This window comes from Mesoplodon mirus (genome assembly GCF_964341445.2).
Source record: "Mesoplodon mirus genome assembly, chromosome: 11".
Classification (NCBI taxonomy): Eukaryota; Metazoa; Chordata; class Mammalia; order Artiodactyla; family Ziphiidae; genus Mesoplodon; species Mesoplodon mirus.
Window position 1 is genome coordinate 60069850 of NC_138987.1, and position 10985 is coordinate 60080834.

At 40.5% G+C, this 10985-nt stretch overlaps 1 protein-coding gene across 1 annotated transcript; it reads left to right on the forward strand.

Annotated features, from left to right (window-relative positions):
* Positions 1 to 2639: 2639 nt before the first annotated feature.
* NEUROD4 (neuronal differentiation 4) lies at positions 2640 to 10040 on the forward strand (the record flags this gene model as incomplete). Its single annotated transcript, XM_082636452.1, has 2 exons — positions 2640 to 2705; positions 9036 to 10040. The coding sequence occupies exon 2, from the start codon at positions 9045 to 9047 to the stop codon at positions 10038 to 10040; it is 996 nt and encodes a 331-aa protein (XP_082492578.1). The 5' UTR covers positions 2640 to 2705; positions 9036 to 9044.
* Between the last annotated feature and the right edge of the window lie 945 nt (positions 10041 to 10985).

Genomic DNA, 10985 nt, shown 5'->3' on the forward strand with positions numbered 1-10985 from the left:
AGCGTCAAGCCTGTGGGCCCGCAACTGAGCGCTGGTTGCGTTTTCTCCGCCCAGCAGATGGTTGTAACAGGTTAGCTCAGAGCTTTACAAAAAGCGGCAGAGAAAGAAGGAAGGGCTGGGGATTGGCCCTCTGGCCCAAGAACCGTGTTGGGGGAGGAGAAGGAGTACAACTGCCCTGCATTCAGCCGCCACCCCTTGCTTCTGCGGACAGCATCACCACCCCTCCCCCACCCCCGCCCCTTTCTGCTCTCTCCGAGTTGAATAGCCAACCGTATAACCGTCCAGGAGCTGTGACGAGGGTGACCCTGATGAAACCGATTCCACTCCACCCTCTGAAAAAGGCAACTCTTAAAGAAAATTTAAGAGTTTGCCCTTTTCGACGCCCTACCGAGGCTGCACGCGCAGGCACACACACTACACACAATTGAACGTGTTTTGAGAGCTAATCCTATTGTATCCAGTCCCTTACATCTGTCAGAGAAAGCAAGGAGCCCCACAGAATGTTCTGTCCCCACCCTCATCTTTGTCTCAATATGTTCACCTTTCTGCTAATCCACTACTCCTCTCTGCCCTCTGAACATTTCACCGACAGGATCCTAACACCACCGCTATCATCAACTCTCAAACATCCAGGGAGGTCGCTTCAAAGACACAAACAGGGGGTCAATCCATCCTATACATACTTATTGCAGCTGCATTCTAAACACAAATTACTCCATAGATAAACCTCCTCTGGCTGAGCTGTAGATTCTGATTTGGTTTTTAGAAATCCACCATTCCTAGCATGTGTAATTTAATGACCCTGAAAATGAAGTTATTTTGCTGAGCGGATACTTCCTGGATAGGGATGCAAAAAAGATTTGTAAAAGCTTAGAGGTTTTCTTATGAACTGAAAAAAAGTATTCATTTCTATTTTCTTGTTTTCTGGGAAGGACAAGAGTCACATGACACCTATATCAGAATTTTTTTTAAAATTAACTATCTTAAACCTAAGGTATTCCTTTCAACTTTATTGGCAGTAAACTATCTTTTGTTTTAACCTTTTGCACATTTCCTTTCAACAAGGCATATTTACAGCTCTTCATCTCTATCACACACATGTGCTTACATTGGTAAAGTGATTTCCAAAAAGCCTGGAGGATTGCCTTCAAGTCAATTTCAAAAAGAGGCTGAGCTTGGACCCAGAATCCTGTCTTGCTATTGATGGAAAAAACTTAAGTGATTAGGTCATTTTACAGATGTGAAAATTGATGCCAGAAGTAAAGTTGAACTATTAAAGATCATGCAGCCAATTGCTTATCCAAGCACCCTTCCCTTCCCTCCTCAGAATCACTAGAAGATTGCAAAATCCTTTACACCTTAAAAAGAACTCACAATTATGTACTTGATCTTGGTAAATTTTTACACAGGGTAGTATTCCAAATTTGACAATCTCTACAATGAAGATTCCACACTTTGACTTGGTAGCCTGGTCTACAGATAGCTATCTGTCATAAAGCATATACATGTATTTTCTTTAAATCTTTCCAGATGTAGTTTTCTTTTTTCTCTTCTAGCAATTTAATCTTACTTCAAAATGCCCCAGAAGTTTTAGGAATTATTTGATCCTTCTTTCCTTCCAAGTTCATTACCAATCAGGTGAACTTTTTCTACCTGAATGCTTAATGATATATTTTTGAAAAACAATAGCAAATTCCAAGGGAAGTTTATCTTTTAATAAAAGATAAACACTCAGAATAAAAGATTTTATTCAAGTGTCCTCAGAATAAAAGTGTCCTCAGAATAAAAGTGTCCTCAGAATAAAAGATTTTATTCATTTGCTTTTTGTTTTTAAAATTTCAAACAAACAGAAAAGTTGAAAGAACAGTACAATAAATATAGATATAGCTTTGTCTATATTAAAATGAAAGGGTTTTAAATGGGAATGTTTGACAGGTTAGAAAGAAGGGAGAGAAAGATTCTTCTTCCTTCTATTTTTAGAGTTTGGAAGTTTTAAAGCCAAAGACTCCAATCCACATGTGTAAGGTAACAGTCAATGATGTTGTGTCGTGGGCATGTATCTTTCTCATTCTTTGACTCTTCAGACGTGGACCAATATTTTTATTTGCCCTTATTAGCTATTATTAGCTCTTATTACCTCTCAACTTCAGCAACTCTCCTCCCATATTCCCTTTCTACCAACCTCTATCCCCATTTAAACCAACCAACCAACAAACAAACAAACGAATGGCTAAGCAGGACCTGACCAGAGGAACCCTTTGAAGTGGGCGTGTCTTTCGGCTGTGGAAAGGGAGGAGTTAGATTGCGGGCAGTATCACCCCTCCCTGGACAGCTGGGAAAGCAATCAAAACTGCTGCAACTCCGAGCCTCCGGCCAGAGCGCAGGAGCTGCCCAGAGGCTGTGGTCCTGAAAGCTCCACTCCAGGGAACTAACCAGGGAGAGGAGGTACTGAAGACCAACTAAACTAGCTGCATGAGCCTAAGGCGTCCTGGAGGAGCACACAGAACTCCAAGGAAGGAGTAGAATAAGTAGCAGTCAGAGGAACCAGACCCGGGGGCATTCCTAAGAGGCAGTGGCCGGGTTTAACATGGATCGCTAAAAGCACCTCCTCCTATGATCTGGATGGTCAGGGAGACTTGGCTTCTCTGAGTCTCCTCCAGGACACAGATTCACAGAGTTCACGCCAGGGATTGCCACTGACAGAGGTGAGCCAGCGGGTGGGGTGGCATGGGGACTACTAAAGTTTCTGTGGGTAGTTCCTGCAGACCTAGAGGAGTAGTTGGTGTGAGGTAAGTCTCTTCTGGGCTAAATAAGGAGGGAGCAGGATTTCGGAAACTTGAATAGAGAAGCAGAGAGAGTCAGAACACTTAGAGACAGATATTAAAATTGTAATAATGTCACTAATTCCCATAGCACCTGTCACTCAAAGTGAAACTCAGATACTCTCAATCATTTTTATAAAATAGAGATTACAAATTATCCTCCCATTGCTGTCAAGCCCATTCTTCCATTTTATTAATGCTGAAGAAAAGGGCCAAAAAGTTTAACTGCTTTCCTGAGGTGGCTTACCAAATACGTTGAAAGAATTGACCTAATCCACCACTCTGCTTACAGTTTTTTTGGCTCTGCAAAGAGTGAAGGGGGTGGGGTGGGGAAGGAAATGACAATAGAAAAAGGAATTAGAAAAGATGTTGGAAAGCCATGGGGCATATTCTCGCCATCGCCCCCATTTTCTCGGCTAAAAATCCTTAGACATTTGGCATCAGTGGTGGGACCTTTCCTTTTCCTCAGCTCTTTCAGATGGGAAATCAGAAGAGAAAGATTGTCCGTATATATTTTTGCCTCCTCTACCTCTCGTCATTCACCCACCCCTAAAAATGTGTTCAGAAAAATAATAATAAATGTAAAATGCCCCCCTCATATTTTGACAGAGGGACCAGAGATGAAATGCTGAAGAACAAGGAGGGAAAACTGAAGGATTGAGTAACTTCTGTTTGCAAAGTTCACCGTTAGGATCTGAGGCTATGAAAACTAAAGTATCACATGTCTATGCTGGATAAGGGGTGTGTGCGTGTGCACGTGTGTGTGTGTGTGTGTGTGTGTGTGTGTGTACAGGTATTAATCAGCAAGGAAAGTGGAGCATGTAAAAGTTCGAATAGGAAGAGCACAGAACAGCCTAATGGCTGTTTCCAGGCAGCACAACTTATGAGCACCCTGGTCTGCATTCTGTCTTCAGTGCAGACTTTGTAAATCCAAGCAAGGCATTCAGTCTCACTGATCCTTAGATTCCCTAGAAACTGGACTGAATAGTCTCCTTCCTGTTGTATTAGGATTTAGTCATAGGATCAGGAGGTGAAGTTAGTACAATCAGCTTTTAAGAGGAAAGACACTGTCTAATCACCACAAACACACACGCAAAAGCTCCTTACTCACTTATTTGTCAATTGAAACTTCTCCACAACAACTCAAAAATTAGTAAAAGTGTAGGATGAATTCCAGGACAACCCCACACAGTAGTAAGGCCCAATGACCTCAGCCCTAGTGATGAAAGTATTAGGTCACCATAATCATTGCCTCAGCAAACATTTTTTACAGAACAGATTTTTTAAAAATGAAAAAAATGTGGAAAAAAATTTTGAATTTGAGAGAATTGGCTAAACTTAAAATTTCACAGAAGGATCCTAAAGAAAGGGGAAAATTCTGTTATAAAGTGTAGATACATAAGGAAATCCAAATTCCAAGATTAAAAAATAAAATGAGCTTTATAGGATCAGAATGTGTTTGGGAGTTGCAGGGGGGCCTGTATTGTGCCTCCAGAGCCAGTATTCATTGACTTTTGTCATACTGGAATGTGCTTCATGTATATTTTGAGAGCTAATTTCTTTTCTAGGAATTGGGGAAACCTAAAAATGGTGTATCAGGATACTTTGTGCAATAGTGCTATAGACTTTCCCATACAGCTTCTATCAAACAATTGCCAACCCTTACATTTACATAATAACTTTACAAAGTACTTGCTTTCATAAAAGCTTCTAAATGAGACATGAAAGACAAAAATATTATTTCCATTTGCCCCCAGGGTAAAATAATTAAAATAATTTTTCTGTGCTCATATAATAAGTGAGTGATGGAACAGGGTTTCAGTTTTATGCTTCTTTCAATACACCTCTGAGTTGGTTCATTAACAGGCTGAGATCCATGGTAGAAATGGGTACCTGTTCTAGACAGAGCCAAGTTGGTTTCCTTGATCAAAACTCAGTAGTGCATCACACATACTTTCAATTCTCAAATCGAAAACTGGATGTTTATCTTTTTTTATTTTTCTTCTGCTAACTTTTTAATGCATTGAAGATATTTAGGTGGAAAAAGTCAAAGGAAAGATTTTTTTCTTTATCTTTGAGGAGTCCTAGCTTTTACCTCTCTTTGAGAGACTCTTCATTTTTCTCCTCTGAGCTCTGGCTCCTGATTCTGGTAGGAAAATCTTATCCCCAATATTGTTTAATCAGAGACAAAAGGAAAAATGTCCAAGTGCCAAGCATGGTCTGTATTCCACCAGAAACTTCATGACCCTGAAAATTCATGTGACTGAGGAGGAGTCCAGCCAACTGCTGTCTCCCAGGTATAAAACAGGATGCAAGAGGCTAACTTCCTTCTGGAATATGGTGGAAGAGTTTTAGTCCACCCAGTAGAGGCAGCTGATAGAGCTCTGTTTCCTCACCCTTTGTAACAGAACAGGAGCTTTCGTATTTAATTTCATTAGGAGGTTGGGGGAGTGGGTTTATCAGGGAATTTTTTGAAATGGCTGTTGAGATGGAGCCATTGGCTCTTGCTGGCATAAAATCAACATTAAACATAGAGTGTAATTATACCTATTTTGTCCACTTGGCCAGAAAAACTCATGGTGAACTTTAGGAACAAAATACCTAACACTTACATGGCATTTATGATGTCTGGTGCTATTCAAAGTCTTTAAATGTATTAGTTCATTTTATGCTCACAATAATCTGGTGAGGTAGGGCTATGATTATTCCTATTTTGCTTTTGTTTTTGTTTTTGTTTTGCGGTACACGGGCCTCTCACTGTTATGGCCTCTCCCATTGCGGAGCACAGGCTCCGGACGTGCAGGCTCAGCGGCCATGGCTCATGGGCCCAGCCGCTCCGCGACATGTGGGATCTTCCTGGACCGGGGCGCGAACCCGTATCCCCTGCATCGGCAGGCGGGATTATTCCTATTTTAAAGAGAAGGAGACTGAGGCACAGAAAGATTATGAAACTTGCCTAAGGTCACATACCTAGTAAGCAAATGAGCTGAAATTTGAACTCAGGTAATCTGACTCCAGGGTCTGTGCTGTCTAGCCACATTGGGCAAAAGGGAAGGTTATTAGGCAATTATCAGAAGATCTTCTGAGCCAGTCAGAGGAGGTTCCAAACAGATAAGAGGTACAGTAATTAATACAGTCTCCTTTTATTATTCACCCATGAGAAATAATTTTTATTTTTGAATAAGCAAATGTGTGAATGAGTTAGATAAGAAAACCCAAGACTAAACAGAAGACTAATACGGATAGTGTTTTATAGCATTTAAAGTTTACAAAATCCTTTCTCATATTTTTGACTTGCAAAACCACATAAAATATATCATATCCCTATTTTATCAAAGAGGAAATGAAAGACCAGAGAGCTGAGATAATGTGTTTGAGACCAACAACTAGGAACTAAAAGAATTGGGATTAGAATGTACATTATTCCAGCTTCCATGCTTTTGAAACTACACTACATATTCATGGGATTCCCTCAGAGCTAATGGACCAGTACCTATGGGAAAAGAGAAAGTTAAACTGGAGCCATCTACATCCTTTCCATGGTTAGTAAGAGAACAAAGATGAAAGCTGGTTGCCTTTTATATTGTTTTAGCCAACATCATTTGGCTCTTTTCCTTTATACCTGCTGTAAATCTGATTTGAAAGCAGCTCTTTGTCTCTTACAGAAACCATCACATTGCGTTAAAGGCAAAAGGTAGTCTACTCTGTTCTCTTAATCCCACTTCGTCATAGACGTGAGGATTGACAGAGCTTGGCTAGTGTCCAGAGGTACGGAGGTGGGGATGATAAAAAAGCTCAAATGCAGAGGCTAGGTTGGTATTCAGTTTCAGGGGCAATTCAGGGGACTCTCCTTTCCTCTCCTTCTCTCCTTTCCACGCGTGTACGTAAGACCCAGTGATAATGATGACAATGAAGAGGAGATGAGAGAAACAGAAGGAAGAGGCAAAGGAGAAGGAAACAGAGTAAAAAAGCAGGGGGGAATAAATGAATGAAAGCAACAAGAAAACAATTTGAAAGAGGAAGGAATCCTGGAATATGAGAGTTAAAAAGCAGAGAACACTTAAACTAGCCTCCCTTTGGATGAGGATCGTTTCCTGGTGGCTTGCTCTACTGATCCACATCTCCTGAAGTCAAAGTGCCTTTCTTTCTTCCCCATAGCTGTGATGAAAATAAAAAGGAGAAAAAAAGCATAAAACCTAGTATTTGGAATCAGAAGAACTGGTGTTATGTCCTGCTCTACCTGCTGTATGTCTTAGCATTTCCAGTACTTAATTTACCTGACCTGCAGTGACCTCGACTATAAAATGAGCATAACAATCCCCTTTTCCCTTAAAGTTTTGCTCTAAGACTACACAAATGTTATTATAATGACATGTGGAACATTAGGTTTCCCAAGCCCACTCCATCCTCTTTAGCCTCAGAGTGCACCTGCCTCTGAAAGGTCTGTGTTACTTTAACAGAAAGTTAATTAGGTCTTTCACCCTCCCTCTGGATATCTGCCTGCGTTAGAAGTGCAGCTCAGCACACAAGCTCCATCATCCATATTAAAAGTGGGATTTTCTGACTTGGCCTGGCTAGCCAGTTGACCAATAGGTTCCAATGTGTGTTTTCAATCAAGCTGCTTACCCAGGAAGCCTTATTAAGTGAGTAAGTCAAGCTGACATGATTTCCGTGCTGATTAACATGAACCTAGGCTGTTTTTGCAATGCAGTCACATTAATTATTTATAGGAGGTAAATGAGGTTACAAGGAAAACAAGCTCAGATTACCAGAAACAAGTCAAATCATATATTTATATTTTTAAAAGCTATGTACTAATTCCCGCATTCATTGATTTGAGGCTCAAGCCTCAAGGATCAAAAAACATTTATCATGCTCTCCCCTTTCTAATATACAAAGGTGACGGGAGGGTTTAACATTTCGAAGACTAGCCGGTGGAACTGGGATGCCCCAATGGAGTTTATTAGATACTTTTATTTGGTAAATTGTATACCTACGAATCTCTCAACAAATCTCAAAACAATTCAGGCTCTTCCAGAATTGAATGCAAAATATTGACTAAACCACCAGTCTCTTTTGGTTTTCAAATAAGTTTTACAATTGCAAATTTTTCATAGAAAATTCTGACTAAACAGTATCTGTTAGGCAAGTGAGTTAGTCAGACTATTTGCATGTTTGTCTGAAATAGTCTGCGCTATGTTTGCAGTCACTGTGTTCTGTGAAGTTTAAAATCTGTTCCAGATTTTCCATTTTTAATGAAATCTTATAATAGTTGCACTAAAATCATCTTAAATAGGTTTGGCAGACTTCTGGCTTGTAATTCGAGCTGCTGCTGTATTCTTGTCTGAGGGTGTGAGATGCGTGTTCAATGAAGAGTTCTCACTTTTAACATATGGGTGGATTTGAAAGATAACCAGTGGTGACCTCCTCTCTTTTCCTGATCCTTTCTAGACACCATGTTACTAATACCTCTAACACCACTAACGCTAGACAGACCACAAGGTTCTTACTGAAAGACAAAGTGGTGCTTGTGAGAGGAATATTTCATGATCATGTTGTATACCGGCAGAGTCAGTAGGAAACAAGGGATGTTATGAGTCAGATGTATATGTGTCTCTAAATAGAGACTGAGTAGTCCTTTGGAGAACATGTACAAAGTCTGAATGATCTCATTACAGTTTTTCATTTATTTTGTGGTATAGTTATATAACCGTTTTCTTATGTTATTGTTTGATATTCTTTTAAAATTTTGCAATATTACAATTATTGTTTACATATTATTATATAATATCAGAAGTTTCTCTATTTGGACAATAATTTATATGCTCACCTTAGCTACTTCCTTTTATGATCTGAATTCTGGGAAGAAAGAAAAACATGTTTTGAGTGGTATATCAGTTATGTTTGCATAAAATATCCATGAGATAAAGAACCTGAGAATAAAAAGAGTTGGGTATTGACTCTGCAATGAATAATCAAGTCAATTTCCTTTTCCTATAGTTGATTTTCTTATAAATGCTATAGTTAAGTGAGTGTCCTGGGCATTTATCTGAGTTTAGATTAGTTATTTAGAATGGAGAACTTGGGCTAGATAATTATAAGTTGAATTCCAATACAAATTCTGTGCTTTACATCTAAGACATAAAAAGAAAATTTAGTTTTAAATCAAATCAGATGTTCACAGGCACTAACCATTGCTGTTTCCTTTTCCAGAGTCTGGAAATGGCAAAATCTTACGTGAAACCCAAGGAGATGACAGAGTTGGTCAATACACCATCTTGGATGGACAAAGGTCCAGCTTCTCAGAATGAGATAAAGGAGGAGGAGAGAAGACCAGCTGCTTATGGGATGCTTGGCAGCTTAGCTGAAGAGCATGACAGTATTGAGGAGGAAGAAGAGGAGGAAGAAGATGGAGAGAAGCCTAAGAGAAGAGGTCCCAAGAAAAAGAAGATGACGAAAGCTCGCCTTGAGAGATTCAGGGCTCGAAGGGTCAAGGCTAATGCTAGGGAACGGACCCGGATGCACGGCCTGAACGATGCCCTGGACAACCTGAGGAGGGTCATGCCATGCTACTCTAAGACCCAAAAGCTCTCCAAGATAGAGACTCTTAGACTGGCCAGGAACTATATTTGGGCGTTGTCTGAGGTCCTAGAAACCGGACAGACACCTGAAGGGAAGGGCTTTGTGGAGATGCTCTGTAAAGGGCTCTCTCAGCCCACAAGCAACCTGGTGGCTGGATGCCTCCAGTTGGGCTCTCAGTCTGTCCTCCTAGAGAAGTGTGAGGAGAAATCTCCTATTTGTGACTCTGCCATCTCTGTCCACAACTTCAACTATCAGTCTCCTGGGCTCCCCAGCCCTCCTTATGGCCATATGGAAACACATCTTATTAATCTCAAACCCCCAGTATTCAAGAGTTTGGGAGAATCATCCTTTGGGAGCCACCCACCTGACTGCAGTACGCCACCTTATGAGGGCCCACTTACTCCACCCCTGAGCATCAGTGGGAACTTCTCCTTGAAGCAAGATGCCTCCCCTGACCTGGATAAATCCTACAGTTTCATGCCCCATTACCCCTCTGCTAGTCTAAGCTCAGGGCATGTACATTCAACTCCCTTTCAGGCTGGTACCCCCCGCTATGATGTTCCCATAGATATGTCCTATGATTCCTACCCCCATCATGGCATTGGGGCCCAACTCAATACAGTCTTCACTGATTAGGGCAGTCAGACCAGCATTTCAGAGGAAGATGTGGAGACATTTCCCATAACTCAAGTGGTTGAGCTGAAGACTCAGTGACCTTAATGGAACCCTATAGATACATATCAAACAAACATATCAAACAAAATAGTCCCAGTCTGTTTACACCTGTCTCTCTTTTCTCATCAACTTCTCATATTGTATTGATTCCTTTATTTAGGGTCTTAAAGTGAAATTATCTGACTCTTTACAATCATGTGAAAATAGAACAGAAGCCCTGGATCCTATCTTAGTGGTGCCAAAAACTCACTGAATGATCTATGCCAATTAATTTTTCATTTCTGGCCTCTGTTTACTTACTGGTAAAGTCAGTCAATTGTTATAAGTCTAGATAATTTCTAAAGTCCTTCATAGTTCTGAAATTCTGTGACTTTGGTGATCACTCCTATAAACTTCTTGAAAGTAGAAGGATTGAGGAGTAATAGGAAATGGACACCGTGCGTGGAATGATCGAATGGAATTGCCAAAGGAGCACCAGTTGCATGTCTCTCGTGGACTTGATGATAGGACTTCTTTGCATTTATCTAAAAATAGCTTCCAGAGGCTAACATTCTAACTTGGCTGTCACTGTGAATAATGTTCTTTAAGAGATTAGCTCTATTTCTTGTTGGGCTGAAAGCTGAACATATCTTCCATAGTAATTTGAGAACCATAATAGAGATCTCATACCAACTTGATTCTTGATGACATTTCAAAAGCACTTTTCTCAGTACTAGAGGTGGGGCAAGCAAGTCACTGAAACCTCAGACTCCTACAACCACTGGGACTTGGAGAAGTCATCTAGACCATTTCATGGCCTTCATAACCTGAGGGCCCTGGAAATTCTGATGAAGCTCAGGTACTGCTATTGGAATCAGCAAACAACCCAGGCCACATTCAAGAGCAATAAAATGGCTGTTGGATACT